General features: G+C 41.1%; 4 protein-coding genes across 6 annotated transcripts; all 4 read left to right on the top strand.

Annotated features, from left to right (window-relative positions):
• The first annotated feature begins 122 nt into the window (after positions 1-122).
• Positions 123-1563, top strand: LOC133399699 (dual specificity protein phosphatase 26-like). The gene is made up of 3 exons (XM_061671435.1): positions 123-439; positions 853-1064; positions 1149-1563. Exons 1-3 carry the CDS (start codon positions 261-263, stop codon positions 1343-1345), a joined length of 588 nt encoding a protein of 195 aa, XP_061527419.1. The 5' UTR covers positions 123-260; the 3' UTR covers positions 1346-1563.
• A 2778-nt stretch (positions 1564-4341) lies between these two features.
• LOC133400507 (serine protease inhibitor A3M-like) lies at positions 4342-7695 on the top strand. 3 transcript variants are annotated; one of them, XM_061673271.1, is made up of 6 exons: positions 4342-4673; positions 5960-6560; positions 6673-6743; positions 6816-7009; positions 7097-7244; positions 7330-7695. In XM_061673271.1, exons 2-6 carry the CDS (start codon positions 5969-5971, stop codon positions 7522-7524), a joined length of 1200 nt encoding a protein of 399 aa, XP_061529255.1. In that variant the 5' UTR covers positions 4342-4673; positions 5960-5968; the 3' UTR covers positions 7525-7695. The 3 variants fall into 3 exon arrangements, with proteins under 3 accessions (XP_061529255.1, XP_061529256.1, XP_061529257.1); XM_061673272.1 differs by having other exon boundaries at positions 4342-4649; XM_061673273.1 differs by lacking the exon at positions 4342-4673 and adding an exon at positions 4701-5190.
• Positions 7696-8356: 661 nt separating this feature from the next.
• On the top strand, positions 8357-13192 carry carnmt1 (carnosine N-methyltransferase 1). The gene is made up of 8 exons (XM_061673274.1): positions 8357-8504; positions 8918-9113; positions 9338-9504; positions 9733-9873; positions 9964-10142; positions 10859-10972; positions 11341-11444; positions 11536-13192. The coding sequence occupies exons 1-8, from the start codon at positions 8368-8370 to the stop codon at positions 11728-11730; spliced, it is 1233 nt and encodes a 410-aa protein (XP_061529258.1). The 5' UTR covers positions 8357-8367; the 3' UTR covers positions 11731-13192.
• Positions 13193-14005: 813 nt separating this feature from the next.
• Positions 14006-15574, top strand: wu:fa19b12 (uncharacterized protein LOC560551 homolog). Its single transcript, XM_061673275.1, has 2 exons — positions 14006-14473; positions 14679-15574. Exons 1-2 carry the CDS (start codon positions 14099-14101, stop codon positions 14835-14837), a joined length of 534 nt encoding a protein of 177 aa, XP_061529259.1. The 5' UTR covers positions 14006-14098; the 3' UTR covers positions 14838-15574.
• Positions 15575-15956: the final 382 nt, after the last annotated feature.

A 15956-nucleotide genomic window follows, 5' to 3' on the forward strand; every position in this document is an offset into this window, starting at 1 on the left:
GTTGCTGTATTTGTGTAAACTGTTGCTTGGCACCTACACTGCCAGCGGGCACTCTGGTCTTTAAATAGACTGCTATTTCCATGCAAAAGCACAGCAGTAGAACCCCAAGCGATGGGGGACGGTCTCGCAACACTTTGGACATCCTTCTGTTAGTTTAGCTTACCTCCGTTAAAGTTGTGCTGACTGCACACTTGCATAGAAGATTCAAACACTTACAATTTTGCCTGAGAGGACCGCTTGAATCCAACACTGGAAAAGTGATGTCGTTTACATCCAAGGTTCCTGCATCCTGGAATGACAGAACTCCTACCAGGAAGGTTGAAATTGACCTTAACTCACCCGGTTTAGCAGTGTTTGAGTTGGAAAGACTCTTGTTTACTGGCAAAGTCATCGTCAGCCATGCAGACGAAGTGTGGCCCAGGCTCTACATTGGTGATCAGTAAGTAACTGGATGGCATTTTTTTCATGCCGAAAATGAAGACTAGCCGGTCTGAGTTGAATTGCAATACAATGTCACCAATACCTTTACTTGAAATTAGCTGTATTTAATATTGTGAATATTCTCGAGTTGAATAGAGTCTACGCATTCAAAAAAATAATTCATATTTAAGTCAACAACAAGTAATTCTAAGCTGCTCAAGTTACATGGTGACAGCTGTGCTCAGTGAGTTTCCATCAATGACTTTGGTATGACGTCTGCTACACATTTCCTCTCAGTCCAAATTATAACGTCCTCACGAGTTCTTCAGTAAGTTCAGTAATACTTTGCAGTTCTACACTGCTAGCCTTTGCAACGATTAGCATACTTGGTAATAATGCTGTCAACACAGTAAAGTGTTGTGTTTTCCACAGGCACAGTGCAGAGAACAGGAATGATTTATCCAGACATGGAATCACTCATATCCTGAATGCAGCTCACAGTAAACGTCAAGAATGTCCTGACATCTACCAGGGAATGAATATCTCCTATATGGGAATTGAGGCAAATGACTCATGTAACTTTGACATGAGTGTGAACTTCCAGGCAGCTGCGGACTTTATTCACATGGCTCTTAGCAGGGGAGGTGAGAATGGGAAATAAAACATCATTTACTGTTAAAATTAGTCACTAATAGACAACTTTTATTTTCTCGCTTGTATTTCTGCAGGTCAAGTTCTAGTGCATTGTCATGTAGGAGTGAGCCGTTCTGCCACTCTGGTCCTGGCGTACTTGATGCTGAAGCAGAGGCTCACCCTCGTGGAGGCGATATGTGCTGTGAAAGAGAACAGGGGGGTCATACCGAACAGAGGTTTCCTCCGACAACTTATCCATCTGGATAGGCAACTTTTTGGCACACATAACTGAAGTCAGAAACGGGGGTGCTGCCGTGGATGTGGTTACCCAAGACAAAAAGTCCCTTTCGACCTCCCATTTCAATGCTGCAAATTGAAAATATTATTTTCTAGGGCCCCTTTCAATCAATGGTATTTAGAATCATTTCATTCATCATCACTTTTCTTCCCCTTATTGCAACGCTTCTATGTTTGCATCATGCACCGTCTTTTTTAAAAAAAAAATTAATAAAGCACGTACTTCACATTGCAGCCAGATTTCTCAGCCATTTTATTACAATAAGCTTAGCGTGAAAAGTACAATTTGGAGATGCAACATGTATCTGGATTTCAGATTTACAAACCCCAATTCTGATGAAGTTGGGAAGTTGTGTAAAACGTCAATAAAATCAGAATACAATGAATTGGCAAATCCTTTTCAACTTATATTGAATTGAACACACTACAAAGTCAATGTATTTAATGCTCAAGCTGAAGAACAGTTTTTATTTGTTTGCAAATATTCACTCATTTTAAATTTGATGCCTACAACACGTTCCAAACAAGCTGGGAGAGGGGCAAGAAAAGACTGGGAAAGTTGAGGAATGCTAAAAAAAAAAACACCTGTTTGGAACATCCTACAGGTGAACAGGTTAATTGGAAACAAGTGAATGTCATGATTGAGTACAAAAGGAGCACCCCTGAAAGGCTCAGTTGTTCACAAGCAAGGATGAGGTGAGGTTCACCAGTTTGTGAACAACTGTGTGAGCCAATAGTCCAAAACATTTCTGCAACAACATACAATTGCAAAGAATTTAAGGATTTCATCATCTATCCATTTTCTGTGCCGCGTATCCTCACTAGGGTCGTGGGCGTGCTGGCGCCTATTTCAGCTGACTCTAGGCGAGAGGTGGGGTACACGCTGAACTGGTAGCCAGTCAATCACAGGAATTTTATCATCTACGGTCCTTAATATCATCAAAAGATTCAGAGAATCTGGAGAAATCACTGCATGTAAGCGGCAAGGCCGAAAACATTGAGTGCCCGTGACCTTTGATCCCTCAGGTGGTACTGCATTAAAAAACGGCATTATTGTGTCAAGGATATCGCCTGCACGTGGACTCCGGAACACTTGAGAAAACCATTGTTAGTTAACACAGTTCTCCGCTACATCTACAAATGCAAGTTAAAACTCTACCATGCAAAGCGAAAGCCATATACTGTATCAACAACACCCAGATACACCGTCGGTTTCTCTGGCTCCGAGCTCACCTGAGATGTACTGACTCAAAATGGAACAGTGTGCTGTGGTCTGACGAGTCCTCCTTTCAGATTTTTGGGGTAAATCATTGGCGTCATGTCATCTGTGCCAAAGAGAAAAGGACCATCTGGATTGTTATCAGTGCAAAGTTCAAAAGCCAGTATCTGTGATGGAATGGGGACGTGTTAGTGCCCATCGCATGGATAACTTGCACATCTGTGAAGGCACCATTAATGCTGAAATGCACATACAGGTTTTGGAGCAACATATGCTGCCATCCAAGCAATGTCTTTTTCAGGGACATCCCTGCTTATTTAGGCAAGACAATGCCAAGCCACATTCTGCATGTGCTACAACAACGTGGCTTCGTTGTTGGACAGCAAACATTACATGGAGACATAGTGGTCAGACACGCTGCAAATATTTGCTGTGTAAATATAAGAAATATATACAGTACTTGGTTTGAGAGGATTCAAAATGGAAACAAGTGAAATAATCTGCCAGTGGAGTAAGAGAATTACACTTTAGAAGAATAGAGAATGCCACATCCGTCAAATTTTGACAGGTTGTACCAACCCTAGTGAGGATCAGCGGAACAGAACATGGAAATGTACCCCTTAAGATTCACGGCCATTATCGGGTTATGCCGTATCACGTGACGTAATTAATGATCTCTCGTGAGGTCACTAGAAGGTTAAGGTTAAACTTGAGACTGTCACGTTCTACAATATCAAGGTACCATTGACTCCAATTTTTTTTTTTTTGCAAAAAGCTATTACACTCCTCCCCTCATCACATGTTTACAGCCTTTGTCTATTCCTCATTGTACACTCAAATTGCAGTTTGGAGATGAGGCCAATAACCTGTGACACTTTTTACAAGAGGTCATATTAATTATAACTCATGACACTCCATGATTCCAGAATAAGCCACATCATAAATACACTGACTTGTCATCACATGTTTACTGCCTTTGTCTAGTCATCATTGGACACCCAAATTCCCGTTTGGACATCATGTCCATAAGCTATGACACTTTCAGAGTCTCATGAGAGGCCTGGTGATACTTTAATGCTTCACAAGGAGTCATTATTATTGCTCGTCATGCATCATAACCTTTTGAAGTACTAATGATATCTTGTGACACCTCATGAGGGACCATTAATTACATCACGTGATACAAGAGAAGACATCATGGAGAAAGTGGGGTCATCCCTCTCACTCATCCTCACTGCTTACAGGCCGCCACAATAATGTTCAATAATGTCAGAAATTCATATGTCCTTATTGACAAAAACATATTATCTTCTATGATCTTAATTACAGCATTGGGCATACCAACACAACATTGAAATGCAACGTGCAGAGAAGTACTGTTAAATCTTTTGCAGGTTTTAGTACACACTCGCTATCTGCACTGTGCAATCTCATGTGTTGTCACAGTTGGACAGCAAACATTGCCGGGAGACAGTGGTTAAGCACATAGAAGAGTACACTCATCCAAAGTTCAGTTGTTTGACTCTTTGCTGGGATAGAAAATGAAGGTAATGTAACGGGGATACAACCTATTAATGAAGCCAAATAAAAGTAATGCGACAAATCATTTTACTCTTCAGTTTAGTGTCAGATTAAATCAAAATGAACAAAAAAAATCCTGAATCATACTTTTCGCATTCGAATGAAAACGAGTCAAAGTACATATTTCATTTTGCAATGCTTTTGTGTACTTCTGCCGCCATCTTGACCGACAGCACGTCCCTTCTGCGCATGCGCGCATTGTAGCGTCACCGAGATCGCCATAAAGTTTGTTTGAAAAAAAAAATAATAATAAGTCAATAACAACTGAGCTCCCGCTTTTAGCCTGCTCTCCAATGAGCTGCATGGATACCACGGCGGCAGATTTAAGCGAGAAACGGAGAATGTTGATCCAACACAGCGGCTAGCCAGCCAGCCAGCCAGCCAGCAAGCTAAGTAGCCAACAGGCTAGCTGGAAAGGAGGAAGCATGGTCCGGACCGTGAAGATTTACGGCACCGACGACGACAACAAAACAGACCTGCGATTCTCCCTCTGGCCAAGGTATGGCGAGGGATTATCGTTAAAGTAAGCCATTTTAAACGAAAAATATTGTTTTCTCTGTTTGGAGATGCCGCAGCTAAAGTGCGTCGGTCATAAGTCAAAACGTGCCAGCGTACTAGTTTACCGGTTCAATAGACAGTTTGCAAATCATCAAATTGGACTTGCCATTTGTTGGACTATTATTTTGGAATCGTACAGTTAGTAATAATTAAAATGATCACCACTGTCAATAAGAACAGCGATTGGGGATTTAGGGGGCGAGTCCTAGCAAAAAAAAAAGAAAAAGCAATTGAAAAAAATAAATAAGCACTAAAAAATATCAAGCTTCCAAGGCCACAATCAAGGTGAAAGTACTTTGCATGATCATCTCCATTGTGATGCCATTGCTCTCTGACAAAATGGGAGGAGACAAAAAAAATCGATTACGCAGAAAGTGGGGTCATCCCACTCACTCAAGGTGTATAAAGAAGGCCGTCCTCACTGTCCAGCTTGTGCTTGGTGTGGCTGTGGTTTTTGAGGCTGGAGAAGCAGTCAGTGATTGGTAAGTTATTCAAGATCTGAATTTTTTATTTTTATTTTTCCCCCTTTTTTTTTTTAAAGATATTAAATATGACCCATAACGTTCTTCCCTTTTATGGGCCAACAGCTGTTGCTGACTTCTCTAACACTTTTAAAACATGCACATGAATGACTTAAACATGGTTCATGTACATTTAATATTTGGGTTATTTTATGCATTTTGAGTTAATTTTCAAAGGCAGTAAAATAAACTCAACAGCTGAAAGTTTTGATATCAGGGCTGATGTAAATTAAATTGAGGGACAGATAGACTTGAAGACCTGGTTGTCTGTGCCTCAATCAATGTACAGGAGGTGAGCTGCAGTCTGGAGGAGGAAGTGCAGGTACATTGCAGAGGTCACGCTGGTGATTCACAGTGCAGAATCAGACCGATTTTACAAAGAGAAACCCCCCCCAAAAACTCTCTACTATTTTCTGAATTAACTTGATAACAGCAGTTGTGTAAGTTTGTTCCTAAACCATGTTAAAACCTTATAAAATTACTGAAAAGGCAATTTAATAATAATTGGGCGTAAAATGGCTTAGCATTAAGGTGGTCTTCCTCAAAGGTACGGGGAAGTTAGGAACCTGTATTTATTCCTTCATTCGTGTACAATTTGACTTGACGGAATAATCTACACTCCCCTGACAATGTATACTTTGATTGTTGAACTTTGACACGTGCAAAGAATTTTTGGTCTAAAGTCGTGTAATCACAAGATCAATGTTGCACTTTTGAACCTTTGTTGTAGTCCACAACGATGCATGCGGCCCTCGGTGTCTGGATCTTATCAGCGGTGGTCTGTGTGGGACGAGGCAACCACCATGTAAATCACACTGATGACCGCCTGTCACAGGTCACCTCAGGGAACAAAGAGTTTGCCTTCCAGCTGTACAGGAAGTTGGCGGCTCAAGCTGACAACCAGGACAAGAACATCTTTTACTCTCCGAGTAGTGTGTCCGTCGCCTTGGCCGCTTTGTCTGTCGGAGCCCGCGGGGACACCCACCAACAGCTCTTTAGTGGTCTGCGTTATAACACCCCCCAAGTTACACAGAATAATGTAAATCAGGTCTTTCGCACGCTCCTCAAAAGGCGAGACAATTCATCGGACATCAGTGAAGGGACTGCTTTGTTCCTGGATAACACCTTCGAGCCAAAACCTGAGTTTGTGAAGGATTTGAAAGAATCCTTTTACACACAGGTGTCAAATGTTAACTTTAAGCAAACATCGGAAAGTACTAATACCATCAATAAATATGTATCCGATAAGACCAATGGCATGATTGAGAAGTTGGTGGACAGCCTGGATCCGAACACAATCATGTACCTCGTCAGCCACATCTACTTCAAAGGTACATAATGATGGGAAAAAATTCTGAAGATTCTCTCTTTTCCAAGATCTGACATGAAAATGTTGTTCTCTAACTTATTTTTTTTTTTTTCTCCTCCATTTCTACCACACAGGAAAGTGGGACACTCCTTTTGAAACCAAGCTCACAAAAGAGGACATGTTCACTGTTAATGAGAACACCAAGGTTGAAAGCTAGAATTAGAATACTGATGCAAAAAGAAGGGAGTCTGCAATTTCATTTTGAATTGTTTTCCAGGTTCCTGTCCAGATGATGAACAAGGAGGATAGTTTTCATGTCTATCATGACCTGGAAATTAACACAACCGTCCTGCGCCTTCCCTTCAACAGCTCTTATTCCATGCTCCTGCTGTTGCCTGAAAACATGGCAGAGCTAGAAAAGGCAATTTGTCCACAGCATCTTGCTAAATGGGCAAATTGGATGAAAGTCAGGTTGGTTAGTTGTCATCTTTCGTGGGGATTGCTCCTAGTGTGATTAATTTTAATCACCGTATGTTTGCCAATCTTTTTTTCTTTTAGAGAGTATGACATATTTCTTCCAAAGTTCTCTATTAAGACTGACAACTATCTGGAGGAAGTACTGATTCAAATGGGAATGACTCACATGTTTGATGATCGAGCAGATTTGAGTGGCATTTCAGAGGGGAAGAAGCTGTTGGTCTCCAGTGTAAGGATGTGCTCCATTTTATTTTTATTTTTTTAAACTCTTTATTTCATTCACGTTCTATCTCACGCTGCCTCTTTAACTTCAGGTTGTGCACCAAGCTGCCCTTGACATGGACGAATCCGGAGCCACTGCGGCAGCTGGCACAGGCATTGGCATCACCCTGATGTCCTTCCGCAATATCCCTGTGCTGAAGTTCAATCGTCCATTCATGCTTCTCATCACTGAAAACGGCACAGATGACATTCTCTTTATGGGCAGGATAATTAATCCGAACAACTGATGGACAACAGTCGGTCTATCATCAGCAGCATCATCATCATCTCCATCATAATGATGTCATCCTGTGGTCTTAGTGATTGAATTCTTTTCCTGTTAAATAAAAGCTCAGGAGAACAAAATATGGACTCGCAACTGACATGTCAACTCATTAAATGATGAAATCTGTGCATTATTTTCTTACTTCCTCATTTTTAAACCTTCAAAGCTTTGTCTTAAAAATGGCTTGCTCCCTTTGACAGTGCATCTTACTGGCTCAACAAATACAGGATGCAGCTTTTTTTTTTTGGTTTCCTGAATAGTAGCGGTTTTGGAGATGTGACAATTCCACCTGACGGCAGCGCAATATGTTAGAGCTTGTGAGAGCTTATCGTGGGCGACTTGGCGTGCAAAGTTATCCAATTTCACTTTCTCAAAATGATTATGTAATTACAAATATATCTTTCTTCATCAATCTATGCCAATAACGTAGAGGGACAGAGAGAGCAAATGCTAAAATGCTCTTCCATGACATGTCAGAAGGTACACATAAACCTGTTTAACCTTTGTTGCCAGTCATACAAGAGGCTAAATCACGGCTTGCAAGTAATATCACCTTTGTGATCAATTGAACACGCCCAGGTTTCAGACTGATGAAGTAAATCGAGACGATATCATTATTATTCAGTATTTATACCTTTTTATCAGGTGGCGAACCATGAATTTCTGACGTAATGTAGGTGTTGCAATTTCAATATTGGACTGTAGATGGCGGAACGACGTCAGGGGGCTGTGATGTGCTACCATTGAAACCAACGAAGAAGAGGTTCAGCCGGTCCTATTCGATGCTCGCAAGTTCGAGACAAACATGGCGGAAACAAAAGAGCAGGCACCGCTAATAGGAGAATATTTGCCCAAGGAAAGAAAAACGTTCACCCCCGAGGAAGAGGCCAGGCTAGAAAGGCAACATTTTTGGAGAATAATCGACGCCTTTAGATTTTACAGGTGTTGTTATATCTTGAAAATAAAAAACGGTTGCGAAAAACTGTCGACTTACAGTATTAAACGCAGAACTCTTTCAGAGCAAGTGTTAATTGCTCTTTATTCACTTTTCCACTTATATACGAGTTTGTCTGTTTTGTAATTGCTCAATTTGTTTTAGGACAGCTCTTCTACTGCTCATACTGTTCGCCTTTACTAACAAGAGAAGGTTGTGAGCCATCCTTATCCTGAGAGGAATTATAACGTTTTCGACATTTGGATGGCTCGATATTGCGTTTTTCGATGTTGCACAAATACTTGGCTGTACAAATAACCCTAAAGTTCTACTCATCATCAGAGCAGTAAAGTTTGTGTGACCCCCTCCGCCCACCCACAGAAGTTTGTGACCTTTTTATTGTCTTTATTTGTTTCTTTAGGGGCCATGTGCAAGAGCATGTCAGTCGAGCCGAGCGTCACTTTCTGAGTCTCCCTGAGCGCCACCAGAATTTGCTGCCGTCTGTACTTCCACACCTGGTCCACATCCGTCAGTGCGCAGACCACAACCATGAAGTCCTGCAGGCCATCGTCGAGCACAGCATTCACATGTTTGAGAACATTGAGTACGGGGAGAGGGTGAGTACTCACCATTATGCTGCTTTTGTACTGTGTGGGTTCTCTGTTTACTCTGGCTTCCTTCTTCCGTCCAAAATGATGTACGTTAAATTAGCCTATGTACTTTACAGGCCTGAATGGTTGTCCGTATGTATGTGCGTTTGTCACACGACCCTAAATAACATAAGCTGTATAGAAAAGGGATGGATAGGTATCATACAAATGTGTCTTTGTTTCCTATTCAGGAGGATCCGAGGAAAGTGCGCTCCTCCTCGACATTTGACATGGACAAGCTCAAGTCCACCATTAAGCAGTTTGTCAGAGACTGGAGCGAGGCGGGTCAGGGTGAGCGGGACTCCTGCTATCAGCCCATCATCCGGGAGATCCAAAGGCACTTCCCAAGTGACCAATAGTAGGAAGCACATTTATGCTCTCACAAACCAATGCAAGGATACACCACACATTCAAGCAGACATGCAGAAGGATCCTTACTTTGCTCAGATGTCTAATTCACAAAGCTTAATTGTGTGTTGATATGATGACACAATATCAGTTGCTATACTACAGTATCTTTCTCATAATTCTGGTCTTGTAAACTAGTAAGTGTTTTCCATGTGATATATGTGTTTTATTATGTCAGTGATGTGTCTAAGGTCAGCGTGCTGGTCCCGGGGGCTGGACTCGGTCGTCTTGCTTGGGAAATTGCTCGTCTCGGTTATATTTGCCAGGGCAACGAATGGAGCTTCTTCATGCTTTTCTCTTCCAACTTTGTTCTTAATAGGTACACGGTGCACAGACGTAAATTCCTCCATTGGTACTTGATATGTTGATTACTTGTAACAATTTTTTGGTTTGTTTCTGTTGCACCCAGGTGTGAAAAGGTGAATTGTCTGACACTGTACCCCTGGATTCACCAGTTTAGCAACAATAAGAAGTCTTCCGATCAGACGCGGTCTATCAGATTTCCTGATGTCAATCCTCAGAGTTTACCACAAGATTCAGACTTCTCCATGGTAGCAGGAGACTTCCTCGAAGTCTACTCTGATGCAGGTCGGTAAACTAAAACCTTATTGGGGGGGGGGGGTGTGAATTGTTCGTGTCTCGCGATTTGCTCTCATCAAGCATGCCAAAATAGTACATTAGCCGTTGACAGGTGCACAAGTCTCATTGGCAGTTATGGAAATTGTTGATTGCGGTGGTTGCTCCAAAATGTAAAACAAAATATGAAGTTAAGCGTACTGTCATTTTGGTTCGGGCCAGTTATATTTGTTTTAAAAAAAAAAAAATTGTTGGACCACAATTAAAACGACGACAATGCCTGAATTTAATTAGTTCATTTCCATTATAAAAATATATATTTATTTTGCCAGTTTTCTTTCTGTCCTTGGGGCTGCCAACAATTTTGCTTACATATGTAAGTCATGGGAAGCCCTAAATGTTTAATAGAAGCCAAGTGAACTTGTTCTTGGCAAATAACACAACTATTAAGTTTTCTGCCCAAACTTATTATAGTGAACCAAATAAGAGAAATTTTTACTTGTGTGACAAGAAAACATGCATAGTTTATTTCTGTTTGTGTGCAATGGGAGCAAACGCACGCATTCTGCTTTTATATTTTTGCCGCGTCGTTTCTGTACCGTTTTTAGTGATTCAATTAATTTAGAAAAGAGCAATATGAATGTAGAAAGCAACAATTTGTATTTTATACTATCAACTTTGTACCAAACCGGACATTATGTATTTCATAAATGGCACGTTTGTGTTAGATTCTTGGGACTGTGTGGCTACTTGCTTCTTTATCGACACGGCTCATAACGTCATACAGTATGTTGAGACCATCTGGAAGATTCTTAAGCCTGGAGGAGTGTGGATCAATCTAGGTGAGTCCTCATCACAGTAAACAATAATAATAATAATAATAACGGAAAAAGGTTTGTTATATCGTTTCATATAGTTGCATTTGTGTACATAGATTCACATATTTTTCTTTAATTCCCTTTTTTGGTTCAGTGTCCAGGCCTAAAACTCTGAGTAGATGTTTCAGCTGCCTACGACAGTTCATTCAGAAGACAAGGATTATGTATTTGTTTTGTGTCCATAAAATAGAATTGTGTGTGTCTACATTTGATTTTACCAAGATGTGGTAGTCAGGATATCAGTTTTTTTTCCTGCAAGTAAGTATTTCAGAGCAGTTGAGGCTGAATGTTATGCTCTTCGAGTAATTCCAGAGATCATTTTTTCCCCTCAGGTCCGCTGTTGTACCATTTTGAGAACATGGCCAATGAACTGTCAGTTGAACTCAGCTACGAAGACATCAGGGCAGCGATGGTGAAATTAGGCTTCCACATTGTGGTAAACCAAATAATTTATATGTATCCCTTCACTTTGTGTTTTTGTACTGAAAAATACTTGCTGAATTAAAACGGCATCTGTTGTCCTGCAGTTGGAGAACGAGTCTCTACATACCACCTACACGGAGAACGAGCGCTCAATGTTAAAATACATTTACGACTGCGTCCTCTTTGTGGCACGGAAACCTCAAAATATGTACTCTAACTGTCAAAAAGAGAATGACCAGCAGAGTTCACCGCCCGCTGCCAAATCGCCACGACAAGACAACTCGGAGTGTCGTACGTGAGTGGAATTTTTTTTTAACCAAGGACCGTAAACTTCAATTCATATGAACAAATGGATCACCAACAATGGATGGCAACTGAACAAAAAAACAAGAACACAGCTGTCTTTTGTGTTACATTCCGTTTGTAAGCCACCAAAATGTGATCTACTTTGGAGGGAGGCGCACTAAGAATTAACTGAGTATAATCGCAAATGTTTAAGGGTCATTTCAAATTTAAGGCAAACAGTGTTGTTGTTATCATGACAGTGACCAGGACTGAAGGTACAGTACAATAAGAAGCAGTTTCTCATACAAGTGTGCCACCTTGTGGTAAAAATTGGGTTTGGAAACAGGTTTCTGCTTAATGCAGATCATTTTTCTAATGTTATTAATTACTTGGAATAACTTTGCAGAAAGTAGTGGATATAAAAGGTCTTTACAGCCCTGTTCAAATGCCAGGTTTTGTGAAACGACAAAATGAGACCAAGCAAAATCCTTTCACAACTTTTTCCTCCATTAATGTGATCTAAAACGTGTGCAACAAAATGTTAACACATCCACATTCCAAGTTATCAGAGGCTGTGCACACCACCTCTTTTGTTGTTTGCTTTTGACTTCCTTTCTCGAAAAGATTTCTTTTTTTTTTTTTTTTTCCCCCCAATTGTGTTGTACTGGTTAAAGGCGGAAACAAGTTTTGAAATGATTTATCTTGGTCTCATTCTTCTCTACGTCACAAAAACGTGGCATGTACAGGGTTATGTAGACTTATATACACACACCGTATCACTGCAGTATGATGTTATTAACATAATTACTATCAAAATTTATGGAGGAAGTAAAAAAAGGCCAAAGGTGAAAAACAAAACGGAATCAACTTTTAAGATGTGCTGTTAAAAATGGTCAAAACTAAAATGCTGAAGTGGCTCTGAGAGGTAAACTATGCAGAGCTTTCTTGTGTGTTCACGATCTTGGTGAACCTAAATACTGTCGTCGCCATCCCTTGATAACGACATCACTGCTGACGAACGCTACCAGAGAATGTATGTGTGATTGGAAAATACAACGCAGAGTTCTGAGGTTCCGGTGTCCACTCTGGCCTCTAGCCTTCCTGCGTGTTCCTGTGCTAATATAAACTGAAGACTCTAAATTGTCCGTCGTCGTAAACGTGAGTGTTAGTGGTTGTTTGGCTTTGAGCCCTGCGATTCGCTGGCGAGTAGTCCAGGTTCGTTGTAGTTGTCCAAGTCAACTGGGATTGCCTCCAGTTCACCCACGTCCCCCAACCAGGGCAGGCGCCATAGAAAACGGGTGGGTATTTGCTACATTTCGAATGCAACGGAACAATAGTGGCCTCTTTGCATGGATCGTTGATGAAAATGTTGTCAAAGCTTGCTGCAGCTTTGCCAGAATTTGTGTGCGTGTGGGTGTGTGCGTGTTTTGTACTTGAATAAAGCAAAAAATGTTTTATATACAATCGACCTTGAATTCTTATGTTTGGACAATTAGTCTAATTCCGTTTTGACTTGTGCAGTAGTGAAATTATTTTCAACACACTTTCCAGAGCCTACTTAAGACATTATGTACCTTGCATTGTAACTGAATTTATGTTTGTATTTATTTATGCAAGCATGTTTGCATGGTAAGACAGATGGCCAGCGTTTCAGCACCTTGCTCAAGGGCACGTCAGCCAGGATGTTGAATAATGCATTCACAGCTGTGCACATTTTGTTAAATGTAAATACTGTTTAAGATTTCTACATTCTTTTTCTATTTTATAAATTATCAGGTCATAAGCATAAGATTGTTACTTAATAGTTTATTATATTAATTCTGGTATTTTTTCTTTCAATTACTCCTGAATAATGAGCCATACCGTGTCGCTATTATGTGGAATCCGAATGCAAACCGTCTAAAGAAGTGATTTCCAGCCTCTGTGGAGCCAAGCCACGTTTTACAATTGGAACATCTCACGGCACACTAACAAACAAAAATGTCACAAAAAGTGGATGCAAGAATTATTGTATGTACTTCCTGCCATCTAATAGAATAGCGTGAATTTGTTTTGTCTGTCACTATGCCTCACTGGCAGAAATTGATTCACAAAGATTCATTATTTTTTGTAAATAAATTTTACATAACATTTTATAATCTCCCACGGCACACTGAAGTGCCCCGGCACACTTGTTGAGAATCGATGGTCGAAAGATCTTCATACCGTTCCAATATGGCGGCTGTCTTTTCCCCTGTTGGGCGGAGCCAAACAGTAGTACTATGCTTTGATTGGTTGGCTACAGCTACGCGGAAACAGGCCACTTCCGGAGTTTAAGCGTTCTTTGACTTTGGTTGTTAAGTAACTATTGTTAGCGTTTGCGCATTTATAATTTCCCCTTTCATGGCGAAGAGGCACACCGACGACACTTTATTTCCCCAAGCACCAGCGAAGAGAAAATTCCGCTGTCTGTGTCGTGTTGTTGACTTGCGGCTTGAGAGCATGGCGGCTTACGGGGGCGTGAGCCCGTCGCGCACGCTAGCTTTGTTGAGCGGTCGTTGCAGAAAAAGGCCACGTAGCTTGGAAGACTCGGATGTACCCCAAGAAGCAGCGCCTCGGTGCCTCAAGAAGACAAACCCGGACGCGCACGACGGGAGTGCGTCACATGCGCAGACGTGCGGACTTAATCGTGAAGATCTCAGATCCTCCACGTCCAGAAAACGACGCCGACAAGAGTCCGTTCAATTGGAGACCGCCACTGCTCATCTTAACGATAAAGTAAGTCAACTAATGCTATAAAATGAATATACTGTACAGGAAATCCGATTTGCTGGCAATGGATGGAGAGAGTTTGTGCTACCGCTAGGTGTCGCCCTTTGCCCATTGTTTGGCACATCTGCCAACCTTGAGTTGTATGCCTGCGGAATTGTAGAAATCTCGACGTTTACTTTCTCGCGAGCCTCATTTGCTTCATCTTTTTCAGACAGACGCCGACTCTGAAGATTGCAGTTTCAACTCTTTCCAGTACTGGAGGGCCCCTTTGCCTCAACTCGACCTTTCGCTGCTGGAAGAAACCACTGAACATTGCCAAATAAAACACAATTCAAGTGTCGGAAACGCCTTGGATGCAATGGAGACCTGAAAAGAAAGCACAAAAGCCAAGGTTGTTGGAAATAACATGTAACATTGTCCGTGTAAAGTTCTTGTTTTGAAACGTGAAGAGAGCAGGCGACACTTCCCCCAAAAGTTGTTTTTATGGAAAGCCGTTGGCTCATTTATTCGATATCGTTGTCGTCCAGTTTTTTACACTACCGCCTTCCACCGTATGACAATTCTGCACACGAGTAGGACAACTACATTTCATGAGTGATGCAAAACAGATGTAGAGTTGACACTGTGCTACAGAATTTTACAATGTCAATATATTGTTTTAAAAAAATAATAATAATTCTGAAGAGACTACAGCTAAGTCAACCCAAATAGACCAATTGTAATTAACTGCACTGGTTAAAAATGAAAGACTTGGATGAATGAGGACATAGTTTAAATAAGCAATGTCACTGGTACCACAAGCATGCGTTTTTCAACTATTGCACAGTTTTGCTTCACTATCTGTAGCAACATAGTTGTCCTACTAGTATGTCATGGTTGTAGTAGTAGTCTACTAGTACGTTGTATTAAGCTGTATCCTGTTTTCATCATGTAGTGTTTGCTGTGGGAGAAGTGAGAATGAGTGCGCCTGTTCATCTTTATACATGCATCATCTGGCAATGGACGTTTTTTTTTTTTTTTTTTCCCTTTTCTTTCTCCTTACCAGCCCAAACTTTTTTTGCCACCACCTGTTTTGATTGATAATAAAGTTGGTAACTATGAAATGTGTTGAAGTTGGTTAAAGTTGCCCTGGTTCTTGGAGAAAACCGTATTTGTAATTCCGCATGAGTTAAAAAGTTGCTTTTTTGTTTGTTTGTTTGTTTTGCTGTCATTAATTTGATTGTTTCCGCGTCACCGTGCCGAACTTTTGTTAAGGATTAATAAGGCTCTTATCGACTGAAGACCTCCCAACTAAGTCGAATTGGAGGCAAGTGTTGTGTCCGCTGCAAGGTGCGTTTACGGACTGCGAACTGATGGAATCGTGTGAAGCCGCGTGTACTCACACGATCCAATGAAAACGGGCCGGATTGTTTGCCACAGTTTCCAATGCACGGAAAAGGTGCTCAAAGGCTTTGAAGGCGGAGACGGCCAACTTTTCAAGCCTTTCAAA

The sequence above is a fragment of the Phycodurus eques genome, chromosome 3, assembly GCF_024500275.1.
Source record: "Phycodurus eques isolate BA_2022a chromosome 3, UOR_Pequ_1.1, whole genome shotgun sequence".
Classification (NCBI taxonomy): Eukaryota; Metazoa; Chordata; class Actinopteri; order Syngnathiformes; family Syngnathidae; genus Phycodurus; species Phycodurus eques.